Consider the following 18,120-nt stretch of genomic DNA (forward strand, 5'->3'; position numbering starts at 1 on the left):
GATCATATTTGTGCCGCTGGTCATTGCTATTGTTTATGGACACACAGGTGTGCTGTAAACCTGCTTTTTAGTCAATGAAAACCTTAGTAAACAGCTTTATATAATGTTGCTAATAGATTCAGGGTCTTTAAGAAATTGTATTATTTCATGATATACATACACACTACTATTCAAAAGTTGAGGGGGAAGTAAGATGTTGTTGTTGTTTTTAAGAAATTAATACTTTTATTCAGCAAAAGGTGCATTAAATTGTTTAAAAGCGAAAGTACAGACTTTTATTTTCTTTTAAAATAAATCCTAATTTAATTTCATAATATTTCACAGGATTACTGTTTTACTGTATTTGTAATAAAAAATAATAATAATCAGCCTAGGTGAGCATAAGAGACTCAAAAATATTTAAAAATCATATTGATGCCAAACTTTTTAAAAACATGTATTATAAATAATAGTGTATTTAAGTATATTAATTTAAATAAGTATATTTAAAATAGAATATATTAATTAAAATGCATGTATAAAATAAAAAGGTATTATATAATTATATATTTTATAATTAATTTTTAATATTTATTTATAATTAATAATGTATATATAGTATTAGTTATAAAATGTGTCATTTAATGTAATTAATAATTAATTTTAGTGATTATAAAATTGACTTTTAAATACAAATAATTATGTAAAATATTATCTAGAAATACGTTGATAATTTTAAGGAATACTTGTGTTGCATGTTTTATGCTATCAGGATTTCTCTAGTCTTAAACATTATCACATATTAAACATTATTTAAATGTATTTAAGTATATTTAAATTAAGTAAATACATTTTATTAGGTATATTTAAAATAGAATATATTAATTAAAATACATGTATAAAAGAAAAAAGGTATTAAGGTATTATATAATTAATTTATTATTTATAATTAATTAATTTATAATTAATTATGTTATGGATGATAAAATGTATATAATTTAAAAATGATCATTTATTATATATTTTACAATTAACAAATTGAACTAATTTATAATTATTATTTATACATATTACTTATATTTACATTTGTTCAAAAAAATAATTATGTAACATATCTAATTAAGTGTATTTAAAATAGAATATACTAATTAAAATACATGTATGAAATAAAAAATTATTATATCATTTATACTTATTTTTTACATTTAATTCTAATTATTTATATTTGTTATTAATTATACAATTTACAGAATGTATCATTTATTATATAATTTATAATTATTTAATCAATTTATAATTAGAAATTGTATTAATTATAAAATGTTATTGTTTAATAAAAATAACTATGTAAAATATTATCATAAAATTAAAACTGATCATTTTAAAGGATTTTTTGTGTTGCAAGTTTTTCATGCTATTAGAATCTCTCTAGAATGCATTAATTAAAATACATGTATATAATAAAAACAAGTATTATATAATTTATTCTTATTTTTTTATTTATATATATAATTAACTATTTATTATTAATTATAGAATGTATAAAAATAATTGCATAAAATGTTATCTAAAAATATGTTTTTGGTCATTTTAAGGAATTTGCATGTTTTTCATGCTACCAGGATTCCTCTGGTCTTGAAAATGATCTACAAATCTACAGTGAACACACTGTAAATATAATATATTTAAGTGTATTTAATTATATTTTAGTTAAGTATATTAATGCAAGTATGTTAAAAATAGAATGCATTAATTAAAATACATGTATATAAAACAAAACGTATTATATAATTTATTTTTAATTGTTTACATTTATTTATAATTAATTATTTGTTATTAATTATAGAATGTATAAAAATAATTGCATAAAATGTTATCTAAAAATATGTTTTTGGTCATTTTAAGGAATTTGCATGTTTTTCGTGCTACCAGGATTCCTCTGGTCTTGAAAATGATCTACAAATCTACAGTGAACCAACAAATGAAAGTACATATTTCAAGCCGTTTTACCTTGTATCTCTTTTTGCAGCCAGGCACGGGACATGCGAACGGTTTCTCATCACCGCCGTTCATGCACATGGAACTGAGGATGGATTCAGAGCTAATGGCACTTTCGGTGGTCCACGACTCGTCACTGTCAGACTCTTCATATTCAGCTTCCTCTTCATCATACTCGCTGCCTGAAAGCACACAGCAAACAACCATTTAGTAATTGATCTGACACATGAAACCATCAAACCTTTCACTCATCGGCCCTGATAATTAACCACTACACCGCCAGAACAACAAAACAGCATTTCCCATCAGCCCACAGCAGACATGCAAAGAAAACAGGGTCCAGTTATCTTTCTCACAGTACTGTGCCCAGCCAGCAAAGCGTTTGCGTTTTATGAGAAAGAATCTGGAAGGCATAAGAAGGTCTAAGGGTTAATGCACAGTAACAGTATGATACCAGTAATTTGGAGACTATTCAGTTTGTGTTCCAAACCCACACAAATAAAATGCCTAAAACATTTAATTGTGGGAGAGAGAGCACATATTGCTCTAGAGAAGGCCATGGGAAACTGCAGTGTGTGTGTGTGTGTGTGTGTGTGTGACTCACAATGTGATTATTTGATTATCTATTACAACAGAACATCAAATAAGTACTGCGGGTTTAATAGAGTTATTAGCCATAATTCATCTTTCTAGGAAACATAATAAGCATAAAGCCAGCCCTTGTGTAGGACTGTGTTTGTGTTTGGAGTACCTGTTGGGGTGCTGCTCCTGAATGAAGACGAGGGCGTGATGGGCGGGGTCACGGGCGGGGTCAGGTTGCCGCTGTTGTGGCGAGGGGGCGTGGCCACGCTGTTGCGTGATAAGCTTCCCATCAGTGAGAGCGACAGCTTTGGCTGAATTTTCTTCTTCAGAGACTCGTGCTCCCGCCGCGCTGCATCTGTCATAAACCTAGAGAGGAAAGTGAACTTTATTAAGCCTTATTCGGACGGGACTATTTTTCTAAACGTTTGAGTTTTGATTCTTATCACCTGCCGTCTGCAATTTTCATGTATCAATTTAGACGGGACTAATATCTCCGTGTTTATTACAGAAGTGGGATGGTCTGTTTTGTACATCTGGGTGTTGTAGATATTACGCACTCATGCGTATAGTCATTCGGATTGATTACCATAGTATAACCACATTTACTAGAAATACCACAGTGAAGATACAGTCATGAATGACTATTGAATTCTATGGTTTTCTGTTTCAGGACATAATAAAAAACTATCTGGTCCTTGGCAGGTCTTAAAGGGAAAGTTCACCCAAAAATGAAAATTTGATGTTTATCTGCTTACCCCCAGGGCATCCAAGATGTAGGTGACTTTGTTTCTTCAGTAGAACACAAACGAAGATTTTTAACTCAAATCGTTGCAGTCTGTTAGTCATATAATGGCAGTGGATGGGCACCAAACCTTTGAAAGTAAAAAAAACATGCACAGACAAATCCAAATTAAACCCTGCGGCTCGTGACGATACATTGATGTCCTAAGACACGAAACGATTGGTTTTTGTGAGAAACTGAACAGTATTTATGTAATTTTTTACCTTTGATACACAGCCATGTCCAACTGTCCTGTAGTATAGACACTAGCCGGAAGCAATCTGACGCGTGTATACGACACTCATTGTTTACACAGTGCACAGAGATTGTGGGTATAGCGGGTATTCAAAATATTAATTAATTGCGCTTATCCTAATTGTTCAAACCGATTTAAAGCTAAAAGATTACGTTTGCTTGCGCGAACTCATTCGGGACTGTTGACTTTTCACCGATTTCCCCTTCCAGCGTTTGCATATACTACGTCAGAGCGTGTACACATGTAACGCAACAGATGCTGAGCGCAAGCTCAGGACAGCTTGACATTGTTGTGTATCAAAAGTAAAAAATGATATAAATACTGTTCAGTTTCTCGCAAAAAACGATCGTTTTGTGTCTTAGGTCATCAATATATCGTCACGAGCCGCAGGGTTTAATTTGGATTTGTCTGTGCATGTTTGTTTTTACTTTCAAAGGTTTGGTGCCCATCCACTGCCATTATATGACTGACAGACTGCAACGATTTGAGTTAAAAATCTTTGTTTCACTGAGGAAACAAAGTCGCCTACATCTTGGATGCCCTGGGGGTAAGCAGATAAACATCTAATTTTCATTTTTTGGTGAACTATCCCTTTAACATTTGGAAAATAAATCCTCAGATAAACGTCATCACATGACATATCACACAGTGTCATTATTTATTTAAATAAAATACAGCCAAGAGGAAAAGGTCATGTGTGACGAAGTTAGGACACCCTATGAGTCAATTGCCTGTAGATCCACTTTTAGCAGCAATAACTTGAATCATTCATTGTCTGTGTGACTTTATCAGTCTCTCACATTGTTCCGGAGGAATTTTGGACCACTCTTCTTTTCAAGTTGCTCCAGTTTATTGAGGTTTGTGGGCATTTGCTTATGCACAACTCTCACCACAGCATTTGAGTCAGGATGAGCTCTAATTCTTTTTTTTTTTTTTCAGCCATTCTGTTGTAGATTTGCTGTGTGCTTGGGATCATTGTCCTGTTGCGTGACCCAATTTTGGCCCAACTTTAGCTGTCAGACAGATGCCCTTACATTTGACTCTAGAATACTTTGATATACAGAGGAGGTCATGGCGACTCAATGACTGTGAGGTGCCCAGGTCCTGTGGCTACAAAACAAGCCCAAAATTATCAGCCTTCCTCCAGCATGCTTGTCTTTTGGTATTTACTTCAGGTGTTTGTGCTGATATGCTCTTTAGGTTTTCACCAAACTTGGCGCTGTGCATTATGGCCAAACATCTCCACTTTGTTCTCGTCTGTTCAAAGGACATGCCATTTTCGTCCCATATTTTTCCAATGGTATTGTCATGAACTTTATCATCTGTCATGTTAAACGAGGTCTGTAGAGTCTGAGGTGTAGTTCTTGGGTTGTCTGCCATTTCTGATCATTGTCTGATCTTGGGGTGAATTTTCTGGGACATCCACTCCTGGAAGGAGAGGTGTCTGTTTTAAATGTCTTCCACTTGTGAATAAACTTCAAATTGTTTGGAAATGTCCGTATTACTCTTCTCAGATTGATGGCAGAAACAATTGCTTCTCTAAGAGGATTGCTGATGTCTTCCCTCCTTGGCATTGTGTTAACACGCACCTGAAGGCTCCAGACCAGCAAACTGCCAAAGCTTCTGCTTTTATAAAGGCGCTCAGACTTGCTGATGATCAGTTAATCAAAGGTATTTGATTAGCAGTGCTTGACTGTTATTTACCAACTTAATGCCAACAGTAAGGGTGTCCTACCTTTGTCACACATGGCTTTTCCATTTTGGCTTTATTTTTGTTCAATAAATTATGACAGTGCAATTTGTCATGTGTTGTTGTTCATCTGAGGTTTTATTTTCCAAATTTTAAGACCAGCCATGGACCAGATTTTTTTTTTTTACGATGCCCTGATACAGAAAACCATACAATTCAATAGAGTGTCCTACCTTTTTCACATGACTGTATGTAATTAAAACATTATGTAATTGAGTGCAAAAAATTAACATGAATAATTTTAACCGACCCTGATATTATAGTAGTTTACACAATCTGGCTCTTTATTTTATTAACTTTTTTTTTTTTTTTTTTATAAAAACTGTGCACGGCAAGAGCATCTACAGTAATGCGTTGTGAAAAACACACATTCGCATTCAGATGGGATTCATTTTCTCAGAGGATCACTGAGTTTGCCGAAAAACAGTAGGTAAAACGGTAGCTCCGAGGTTGTGTGAGAAAAAAATACAGACATGGCAGATTCGGATGGAATTAAAATCGCAAAATATGTCTGTGAAACAGAAATTTCTCTAACGACCCAATGTAGAAGTTGTCCCGAATAGGGCTTTAGATGAAGATTTACAACTAATTATAGCGAACACAAAAGACCTATTGTTTACTGCGAAGCCCAAACATGTAAAGTAACAGTCATAAACTCGAATCCAGCCACACAAACATCAGTACATTTGCCGTCACACTCTGAGCAATTAATTTCCTTGATTTTCTAGCTGTTTGTGATTTCTGGATAAGGATTAAAAACAACAACAAAATTTTTAAAGGCTGTGCACTCAAAACTTTCCAGCCCATTAAATTCACTCAGTACAAAACGTTACATAATGTTTCTGGGACAAATTTTTTTTTCTTAAAATTCCCTGATATGCTTTGCGTACAAAACATATTCTTGTTGAAATAAAGGTTTGTATACATTTTATTTCAATTCTTTACTGTCTTCTCAAGTCTTTACTGTACTGTAAATCAGATTATTTAATGCAACGCAACATACAAGGACAAGATGCTGCGCCAGCAGCAGTCATTTCGCACATAGATATGGTTTTGCATGATTGAAATGTCTTTTGCCTTGCGTAACATAAACTCATTTTATTTGTTATAAAACTGAATTTAATTTAATGTTAAATATGTTCTCCGATCCCAGTACAGTTTGTTTATGGGCAGGTTATGGAGTGAGTCATGGCATCTTTCAGCTACGAGTAAAACGCGAGGAGGCAGTTTGAGGTATATATTTCCCTGGCGAACAGCAGCCCATCACTGGCTTAGATTTAGCCGACAGACCACCATGAGAATTTCACCGTTTCAAAAAGTGATTACAGATAACAGTTGAATACACTTAAATTAAAAAGCTGCTTTTAAATGTTACTTTTATTTAAAAAATGCTTGTTAAATGAGTTTAATGGTATGTAATATTGTAAACTATGCTATATTCACCCAAATAAATTTAGTTATATATTATTTTATATTATTTTTATATAATATTTTTGTCCATGGGTGTTCTTGCTTAATAATAAAGGTTTATCTTTTGATTATTGCTGTTGCCTCTATAATTCTGTGTGTGATTTTTAATTTCCAGCCCATTTAAACCAATATAATAATTTTTAAACAGTAGTTGACTTAAACAAAACAACCCAGCATGTTGGGTAAAAATATATAACCCAACCAGGTAAAAAAAAAAAAACAACCCAGCATGTGTTGTGTGCAATATTTACCCAGTGCTGGGTTGCCAAATAACCCAAGTTGGGGTTGTTTTTAATCCAGCATTTTTTTGAGTGTAGTTTACAATATTACATATATTTAAACAAGAATTTTAGAAATAAAAAAAAATGTAACATTTAAAAGTAGCATTTTAATATACAGTCAAGCCCGAAATTATTCATACCCCTGGCAAATTCTGACTTAAAGTTACTTTTATTCAACCAGCAGGTTTTTTTTTACTGGAAATGACACAGGCTTCTACCAAAAGATAATAAGACGATGTCCAAGAGGCATCATTGTGGAAAAAAATATTTCTCAGCTTTTATTTACATTTGAACAAAAAGTGGCATGTCCAAAATTATTAATTCCCTTCCAAATAAACAATAGAAAAGCCTTTATTGGCTATTACAGCAATTAAACGCTTCCTATAATTGCTGACCAGCTTTTTGCATGTCTCCACTGGTATTTTTGCCCATTCATCTGCAGCGATGAGCTCCAACTCTTGGAGGTTGGAGGGTCTCCTTGCCATCACCCTGATCTTTAGCTCCCTCCACAGATTCTCAATTGGATTTAAGTCAGGACTCTGGCAGAGCCACTGCAAAACATTAATGTTTTTGTCTGCTAATCATTTCTTCACCACTTTTGCTGTGTGTTTTGGGTCATTGTCGTGCTGAAATGTCCACTGGTGCCCAAGGCCAAGTTTCTCTGCAGACTGCCTGATGTTGTTGTTGAGAATTTTGATGTATTGCTCCTTTGTCATGGTGCCGTTTACTGTGATTAGGTTCCCTGGTCCACCGGCTGAAAAACACCCCAAAAACATTAGGTTCACACCACCATGTTTGACAGTGGGGATGGTGTTCTTAGGGTTGAAGGCTTCTCCTTTTTTACTCCAAATGAAGGCTACATCATTGTGGCCAAACAATTAAATTTTTGTTTCATCTGACCATAAAACAGAAGACCAGAAGTCTTCTTCTTTGTCCAGATGAGCATTTGCAAGCGGGCTTTTGTGTGCCTTATCTGGAGAAGTGGTGTCCTCCTTGGTCTGCGTCCGTGGAACCCAGTGGTGTGCAGTGTCCGTTGGACTGTCTGCCTTGAGATGTTGCCACCAGCAGAGTCCAGATTCATCAGGATGGTCTTGGTGGTGATCCTTCGATTCTTTTTGACCTCTTTCACTATCCTCCTGGCCAGCACAGGTGTCACTTTTGGCTTATAGCCATAGTCTTATAGTCTTTCCTGACTTGTGAGCAGCCACAATGCACAGCTTCAGATCCTCAGTGAGCTCCTTTGTCTTAGCCACGACTGTCCACAAACCAACAGCAGAGAGCTTCTGTTTTTCACCTGTTGAGTTGATTAAAACAGCTGTTCCCAATGAATCAGGGTAATTAGGATGCTTTAGAACAGCTTGGACTATTTGGAATGGTATAGAACTTTGGATTTTCCCATAGACTGTGATAGTTTGCAAAGGCCACTTTTTGTTCAAATGTAAATAAAAGCTGAGAAATATTTTTTTCCACAATGATGCCTCTTGTACATCGTCTTATTATCTTTTGGGAGAAGCCTGTGTCATTTACGGTCAAAAAAAACTTTTCAACTGTTCTCTGCAATCAAGGCAAGGCAAGGCAAGTTTATTTATATAGCACATTTCATACACAATGGTAATTCAAAGTGCTGTACATAAGAGGAATAGCATAAAATCATAGTCATAAAAATTTAAAATAATAATCACACAAACAGAAGAACATTTTAAATGATTTTAAAATTGATTTAAATTAATTAAAAACAGTACGAATGGTTAACAATAACAACAATAAAAAACAGAAAAATTGATTTTAAAATTAATTTGCACAGTAAAATGATTATACATAAAATAATGCAATCTGTTTGGACGTAGCACAGTGCTCATTCAATAAATGCACAACTAAACAGGTGAGTTTTGAGTCTGCATTTAAATGTGGCTAATGTATTAGCACATCTGATCTCTTCTGGAAGCTGATTCCAACTGCGGGCGGCATAATAGCTAAAAGCGGATTCCCCTTGTTTTGTGTGAACTCTTGATATTACTAACTGACTCGATCCTAGTGATCTGAGTTGTCTGTTAGGTTTGTATAAAGTGAGCACATTTGCAATGTATGTAGGTCCTAGGCCATTGAGTGCTTTATAAACGAGTAGAAGTACTTTAAAATCTATCCTAAACATAACTGGTAGCCAGTGTAAGGACCTGAGGACTGATGTAATATGCTCTGATTTTTTGGTTCTAGTCAGAATCCTGGCAGCAGCGTTCTGTATGAGCTGCAGCTGTCTAATGGTCTTCTTGGGAAGGCCAGTGAGGAGACCATTACAATAGTCCACCCTGCTGGTGATAAAGGCATGAACAAGTTTCTCCAAATCTTGACGGGAAACAAAACATCTAATTCTTGCAATGTTTTTGAGATGGTAGTATGCTGATTTAGTTACTGCTTTGAAATAGTGCTAATTCTCATGTTTGTGTTGGTGACATCTAAGCAAGTGATGGGCTGCTCTTCGTCGGGGGAGCTACGAACTTCAGACCTCCGCCTCGCATTTCACTTGTAGCTTAAAGATGCTGTGACTGACTCCATAATTTGCAGATAAACAAACAGTACTGATATTAGAGAAGATATTTTAACATCAAATTAAATTCAGTAGTATAATGAATAAAATCAGTTTATGTTATGCAAGGCAAAAGGTGTTTCCATCATGCAAAACAACCACTGCTGCCACAGCTGAATGACATCTCGTCCCTGTATGTTGCATTAGGTAAATAAGCATTTACAGCAAAGTAAAGACGTTATAACTGAAATAAAATTTATACAAACCTTTATTTCACTAAAGAAGGGTACCAAATCGGCGGCGCTGTGAACCGCTTTCTCCTGTAACGTTAGAGAAAGCAAAAAGCCCGTAGTCCGCACTCTGGTTGTTTCGTCAAAGACAGGCTCAACTCAGCGGTTGGATAGAAAAAAAATTACCCAATATTTAATAACCCATCAAAAATTACCCAGCAGCTTAGTTACAGAAGAACTACCCAGCACCTGGGTAAAAGAATAGGGTAGGAAACCTCTTAGATTTCATCAAAAATATCTGTAGACGACATGAGCGTGAGTAATGAATGAAAAATTTTCATTTTTGGGTGAACTATCCTTTTAAATACTGTGCTAACCTGCAAAACAAATGAGCCATCTGTCATATGAGTCTATCTGTTATGATTCATCTGCTTCAGTGGGGTCTAGTCCACCTTATAACAATGTACTCGCTCCAACTTCTTTTGTTGCATTATAAAACTGTCAGTAAATGTATGTAGTAAAGCAGAAATGTTCACACAGACATTATTAAAGCTGGTGTGGAATTAACAGATTACCAGCAGAAGCCACATGAAGCAGTAATAGATGGACAAAAGTGTCTCCTCTTTGTTACGCAACAATTTCCCCCACCATTCGGCCTATTAAATCTGTTTAACACTGCAACTGCTTTCTGTCTCTAAGCTCAGGGTATTCCTACACAAACCACATTCAACAGTCAAATTGAGTGTATATGAAGACTCTGCACTGGTTTGAAGTTCATTACAGCTTCATAAACTGACCAGACCCTTAGAGGATGTAGAGGAGACTCGACCACACACAGCAGTTTTCCAAAAAACTACAGAATTCCATTAAAGAAAATACTGGATGTCCTCAAATTCATTTTTGTCATTTGGTTACTTTTGTACAGTTTCGAGACTGAAGAACCCAAGTCTAATAATCGCTTGGTTAATCACTATTTTATGCTACATGCATAGCCAGCGCATCAGGGTTATATATTTTTATTTTTATTTTTACTGTGATTTTTGTTATACTCAGTTCAAAAGTTTGGGATCAGTAAGAATTGTAAAGTTTTTTTAAAGAAATTTCTTATGCTCATCAAGGGTGCATTTATTTGATCAAAATTTAAATTTAAAATAATGTTTTTCTATTTTAATATACTTTAAAATATAATTTAATATAAAAAAAAAAATTTCAGGATTCTTTGATGAATAAAACAGCATTTAATATCTTTTTAACAATATTTTTAACAATATTAACAATATAACTTTTTTTTGATAGAAATGAACACTTTTATTCAGCAAGGATGTGCTAAATTGATAAAAAGTCATAAATACTTATATTGTTAGAAACTATTCAAAATAATTATTTAAAATAAATGCTGTACTTTTTATTCCTGGAGAAACTGGAGGGTGAGTAAATCATAGAATTTTTGTTTTTGGTTCCTATCCCTTTAATGTAAACTATACTTTTAATGTTTACCATGTCATACTATTATATTTTATCTTTATGTTGTGCAAGTAAAAAGCAATTCACATTGTGGACAATAAAGCAAACAAAACTAAACAAACAAATTAAATTTGGCACCTGCCAAAATTGACCCCTGCTTCACCATCACGTGCGTTCAGCTGGAGCGGCAATGAATACACAGAGACGTAAATCACTGACAAGCTACGCCAAATCGCGCTCAAAATCGCATTCGACCGCTCCAGCTGAACGCACGTGATGGAGATTTACTACTAATCAAAGTACCGGCTTCATTGATTAAACGCGCCTCACAACATCGTGCGATTAATCGTGCAGCCCTAATTCAGCTATTATCTTGTGGACTATATGTAAACGTCTTTTACGTGAAATATCTTATTCAGGTCAGTACTAAATAAAAAAACAACTTAGCATATTCTGCAAGGTGTATGTAAACATTTGACCTCAACTGTACATACATTCAAACACACACATATATAAAATACATATGAAAATAGAATTATAGTATTATGTACATTGATCTCTATACACACACACACACACACACACACACACACATAATCAATAAAAAACATGTTTAGATAATACCATAAAATTAAAATGCATAATTTATTATACCACAAAATCTGAACATGACTCATGTACCTGTTAATGTAGCTGAGGGCGACATATGTGGGCTGCTGCAGTTCCTGTTTCTCCAACACACGAGGATCCGTATCTAAACAAAACAGAGAGATGAATAATTCACTCGACTGACAAAAGACACCACACAAAGACACCACAAAAAAACAACCAAGAGCACTTTGAGGCTTTAAGGGCTTCTGTAGTAAAACAATATCCTCTAACCAACATTCACAAAAAGAATATATAGCTAAAACTCTCTGTTCACCTGTTTAAGTCTGCGTCACCCCAAAGTCATTTTGTGGCATCGGAGTCAGTGAGTTTCAGTGTGGAAGCTTACGTGTCATTGCCAGAGCGAAGCTATTACTCACTTTATTGTTAAAGTCATTGACTTTCAAACTCAATACTAGATTCTGCCACACAACATGTCCACAATCACTTGCAGATGGCAATTAAGTCCATTAATCAAGTTTTTTTCATTAAACTCTACTTAGTGGCAGAATAAATCTGCATGGGAGAGAGACTGGACTGGGCTATGGAGAGCGTATCCAATAGCTGTTCGGTAAAACTTAAGACAGCCATTTGGTTAGTGTCACACCACACCACACTCAACAAGCTCTCTGCCATTCCTCCCAGATGTGCTCATTTTCTGCACTCCAGGCAGGGCCACCCAGATCACCCTCCAACTAGATCCAAATGCCCGCACGCCATGGCATAGATGGTTTTATGTCTGGTTTTTAGTTGTGCATATTAAAGAGTCTACTTCAAAAATAAAGATATCTGTTCTGTCAAAACGGCTTCTGATTCTATGCGGTCAATGCTGTCACGAAGCTGCACCACTGTGGACTACGCCGCCACCTTGTGGCGGATGTGTATATTTAAGCTTTCTTCTTTCTAAATCACAGACATTAAACATTCTAGGTTGAGTTAGCTAACTTACAGTTTTTACTGTTTTTTAAGCTCCATTAAAATACAAACCGGCTAAAATGTCTGTAAACTGCATCTCATTGTCTTGCAAGCACAAAAAAATGCGCTTAACGTCCCAACAACTGTAACGTCCCTTCTGTGGTCGGCGGTGCCCGCATACCAGCGGCTCTGCCAGGGTAATGGTTTTCAGATGCCTGTCTCTCCGGGCATTCTCCAACACCATTAACACAAGCACTGCCAAAACACAGTTTCATCTAATGAGCCTCCCCTGTGCACCCCCCTGTGATGCATCTCAATGCCTCTTTTTATGCCTCTGCTGTGAGTAAACACATTTCTTTCTGCCCCGTTTAACCCGAACCATATTTGTCTCGGCTCTTCGAAACCACGCGGGCACCCCGGCGTGTCAGAACTGCGATTCCGGCCAGCGTGGCATCACACACACACGGACTCAGTGGCTCGGCCACCTTGTAATTGCGCAGGCACTCAGATGCTGCCACCTGGTTGTTATTGTGGTGACGCACAACAGGCAATTCGTAACTATTTTACCTTTTGCCCAATTGGTCCAACAATGACTGATTGCAGAACAGCAGAACCATAAGTCACAGCAGTCACACGGCAGTCTCCTGCTGCGGCCCAATCAGGTCCCAATTCGCAAACTATGCGTTTTAAATAGTATTCGCAAATAGAATTAGTATGTCCCAAATCGTATTATGTTTAAAAAGTATTCCAAAGATTTCCGGGTGGTCTACTACTTAACTTCAGAATACGACATACGGATCAATGCACCCACAACACGTTACGCGGTGAAGGAAGATTCGATTAGAACTACAAACACGCATAAAAAGTGTTTAAAAAAAAACTACAAACATGGCGGATATGCGCGATCAACGGACGGGTGGAGAAAGGGGTTTGAGTTATAAATAATCAATGTGTTACCTGATAAAAAATATATATATATATTTAATGTTATCGTTATATTTTATGTGCAGCAACATAATGAACTTTTAGAACTGCAGAAACAAATGATGAGAGTCTGCTGGCCAAAGAGTCCTTCGTGTTTCACTTTGAATTTAAGGATTATATTGATATGGACATTTTCCTTAAAGAGTGTGTGAACAAAACATGCCTCAGGATTAACTGCATAGGTTTAACCTAATTTAGTTAGGTGAGTAATGTGTGGTTATTATTGTTGTCAAATGTGTGCCTTCTGTGCTATAACATTTGTTTGATTTTGTAATATTTTTTTGAAAATCCAGTTAATGATGCGTATAGTGTATAGTACATGGTATTATGTACTATGAAAAACTGGTTAATCCTGAAATTATTAAGTAAAAATATAGTTTAACTATATAAAAACGTTCTATTGCTCAGGTTTTGTTTTGTTTTTTGTTTAAGCTTTGCACTCAGTTTATACTGTTTATCTTTTAAGACAACAAAAATGTTACACACACGTATATATAATTTAAATAGGCGCGATTAAATACATATATAATTTAAACAGGCGCGAATACACACATATATATTTATAAATATGTATTTACATTTTTTTTTTCAATTAAAAACTAACTTTAAATTAAATACTGACTTAACATTAACAGCTTTGAAACACTTCACAAAGATAAGAAGTGCAATTTCTGGTGTTTATCATTAATAAATTATGTATTTTTATTATTATTATTATTTTTTAAATAACATACAACACGTTATAAAGAAACAACATTAAAAATAAGAAAAGGAAAAGAAAAAATATAAGTTGATAATTATTTTCACACACTTTCGATCTGAGTTGGAGACTCCGCCCACTACCGGCTGAGCCTGCTGCCGCGGCGCTGCTGCCGTGTGACTGCTGTGACGTATGGTTCTGCTGTTCTGCAATCGGCCCTATCTCAATTGGTGGGTAAAGACATGTTCACACCTGACCAACGCAAATGAGGGAAAAAAAGGTAGTGGGCCTGAATGAACATGCAGTTTCAGTCTCTGACAAAAGGTGTCGCTTTTGGAAGAACAGAAATGTATACAGTGCCTTGCGAAATTATTCATACCCCTTCATTTTTTTCACATTTTGTTATGCTGCTGCCTTATGTAAAACTACTTTAAATTACTTTTTACCCACATCAATCTACACTCCCTACTCCATAATGGCAAAGCAAAAAATAGGTTTTTAACATTTGTGCAAATTTATTTAAAAAAAAAACTGAAAAGATCCCTTTGCATAAGTATTCATACCCTTTTCTGGGACACTCGAAATTTAGCTCAGGAGCATTCATATTGCTTCTAGATGTTACTACCCTTCGAGTGGAGTTAAACTGTGGCAAATTCATTTGAATGAGTATGATTTAGAAAGGCACACACCTCTCAGAAAAGGTCTAACAGCTGAAAATGCATATCAGAGCAAAAACCAAGTCCTGAGGTCAAGATAACTGACTGTAGAGCTAGGGAAGAGTTCAGAAAAAAAATCTGCTGCATTTAAGGTTCACAGAAGCATTATCCATAATGGAAGACGATTGGAACAACTAGGACTCTAGAAAATGTCTGCCAGCCCCCATTCCAAGCTGACAGAGCTTTAAATAAATGTAAAAAAAAAAAAATTAAAAAATTAAAAAATGATTAAGCTGTCATTTTAGCGTATTCATAAAGTGGAAAGGTAATCTAATAATGTGGTCTAATTTTAAAAGTTAAAAAAAGAAATACATTTTAAGACATCTTGCCATACCAAAAGTGGACGTTTCTGTAGAATGACCCTTCTACATTTTTCTTCTAATTTAACCAAGAAAAAAAACAGAGAATCTGCTAAATCATAAAAAGAAGGACTTAGTAAGCAGGACAGGTTGCAATATTTTGAAAAACTAAAGAGAATAGGTGGTAAAGATTTTTTATTAGTTAATTTATTAGTTAAGATATTAGCCTCATATTTCCAAACGGAAATAAGAACAAACACAAATGTTGTCGAGATTCTTGCCCTGGAAATCCTGGTCTAGTTTGGCCAAAGACAAACGCCTTTTGTTCCTCAGACAGTTTTTTTGCACTCTTCTCCTTGATTTGTTATAACTTTAGGCTGTCTAGTACTCCAAATGTCAATTAGTACAGGATTAGTACAGGCCAAAACATGACAACATTTGACTATTTTCAGCAGCAATAATCAGCAAAATATGCAAGTTTTGTTCAGTTCAGTGGCATTGTTAACGTTCAGTGCCGCCAATATGGCCGATTGATGACGCGTCCTGAAAACAATCTATTATCATCCTTATATTTGTCTCAGTATTTCATTTGCTGTGATTAATATTTACGTGTTTATTAATCAAAATGTTGCAGCACACATTTCTGATGCAACGCAACAGCGCGACATGACAGAATCAGTGAAATGTCACAGCCATTCAGAAGAGAGAAGCACACTGCACTCCCAACGAAGTAGACAAGTTTATAATCTAATTCATAAATATTAAACCTTGTTAACATTATTGAAACATACTGACTGACTGATACCATCTTTGTCATAGAAAACAGTTGTTGGTTCGCATTGAGTTCACAGTTTTAAAGGATCACTTTCAGAACAAAAATTTACAGATAATGTACTCACCCCCTTGTCATATGGTGCCCCCAAGTTTAAACTTCCAAAATGCAGTTCAAACTCAGCTTCAAAGGGCTCTAAATGATCCCAGCAGAGGAAGTAAAATGATTGGTTGTTTTCGAAACAAACTGACAATACTTTTTAAGCTCAAATGCTCGTCTTGTCTCGTCTCTGCGATGCGCATGTGTGGTCTCGTTTTCTTCCCCAACTTCAAAATCTTCCTACATCGCTGCAGAAGTACGAAAACGACATGGGAGTTTTTTGACATACTTGATCACACAGATTACGCATGCGCATTACAGAGACGAGACAAGACGAGCATTTGAGGTTAAAAAAAAAAAATTGTCAATTTATTTCGAAAACAACTGATAGTTTCACTGGATAAGACCCTTCTTTTTTGTTTAAACTGCATTTTGGAAGTTTAAACTTGGGAGCACCATAGAAGTCCACTATATAGAGAGAAATCCTGAACTGTTTTACTCAAAAAACATAATATTTTTTACGACAGAAGAAAGAAAAACATGAACATCTTGGATGAAAAGGGGGTAAGTACATTATCTGTAAATTTTTGTTCTGGAAGTGAACTTCTCCTTTAATGTACGTTTGCTTAAATTTATTTTCAAACTCGGAGGTAAACTATCTGTTGTTGCTTGCTGTATGGCTACAAATGTCAAGCAATAAAATAGTCAAACTCACATCAGACACTATTAAAATTGAAAAATTTGCGTGTCGTCGTTGTGGCTAGTTAGGACAAATAGTCCAATTACCTTGGAAAAGATACCTTTTATCGCATGTCGCAGCATCACTTCATGTGTAATTTGGACACGGTGTTATCCAGTAATGACTTCGCAGACAGTGTTTGTGCATGAGGGCACCTCACGAAACTGATTTCGGACATGCTTCTGAGGCAGCGTAACGGTTTAATGATCTACAACAAAATAGAACAAGCTTTGGTGATAACCAAGTGAATATTTAATTACTACAATACTGATTTATCCCTAGAAATAACATTAAAAGTGCAAAAAGCTTGGTCAGAAACATACATTTACAATCAACCTGACCTCCAGACGCAACTTTCAGACACCATAACTTTATTTTTTGCTCAACCATAACTAAATAGAATGCACAGGATTGTAGAATATCAAAGGCAGCGAAGGATACATCTATGCTGCCTTCAAAAATCGACCAGATGAAGGTATCTTACGAGGCAGGAAGTGCCTCATTCGACGGCTACAGACATCTTGGAACAGTCAACGTGTCGTCACTCACAATAAAAATCAATGAGTTTCAAGATGCTACAACATTGCACAGCCTCTGGCTGTAAAAACCACAGAAACTGACATTCCTGTAGATATCGGATGAACATTGGTTTATGTTTTTAATATGTATTAACAGGATTATAGCTTTTAAATGTTGTGTTAGCTAACAGCTTCTTTCTTGTTGTGTTGTGTTAGTTCAGCAAAATCAAAAACACAGCTGTGGATCATTCAGATAACAACACAGTTTTAACAATCAAGCGTATGTAAACTTTTGAACGGGGTCATTTTTAAAAATTCAACTATTATTTTCTCTTGCGGACTATATGGAAACATCTTTTATGTGAAATATCTTATTCAAAATAACATGCATTTTGTACAATCCCTCTTATTTCTG

At 35.3% G+C, this 18,120-nt stretch overlaps 1 protein-coding gene across 1 annotated transcript in view; it reads right to left on the reverse strand.

Moving 5' to 3' along the window:
- jazf1b (JAZF zinc finger 1b) overlaps window positions 1-18,120 on the reverse strand; it is a 41,445-nt gene that overhangs the window by 9,065 nt on the left and 14,260 nt on the right. The window contains exons 2-4 of the mRNA XM_073847617.1: window positions 11,997-12,069; window positions 2,729-2,925; window positions 1,990-2,159 (exon numbers count right to left, since the gene is read on the reverse strand). Coding sequence (XP_073703718.1) covers window positions 1,990-2,159; window positions 2,729-2,925; window positions 11,997-12,069 — 440 coding nt within the window. The remainder of the gene's footprint in view (window positions 1-1,989; window positions 2,160-2,728; window positions 2,926-11,996; window positions 12,070-18,120) is intronic.

Source organism: Garra rufa, chromosome 9 (assembly GCF_049309525.1).
Source record: "Garra rufa chromosome 9, GarRuf1.0, whole genome shotgun sequence".
NCBI lineage: Eukaryota > Metazoa > Chordata > Actinopteri > Cypriniformes > Cyprinidae > Garra > Garra rufa.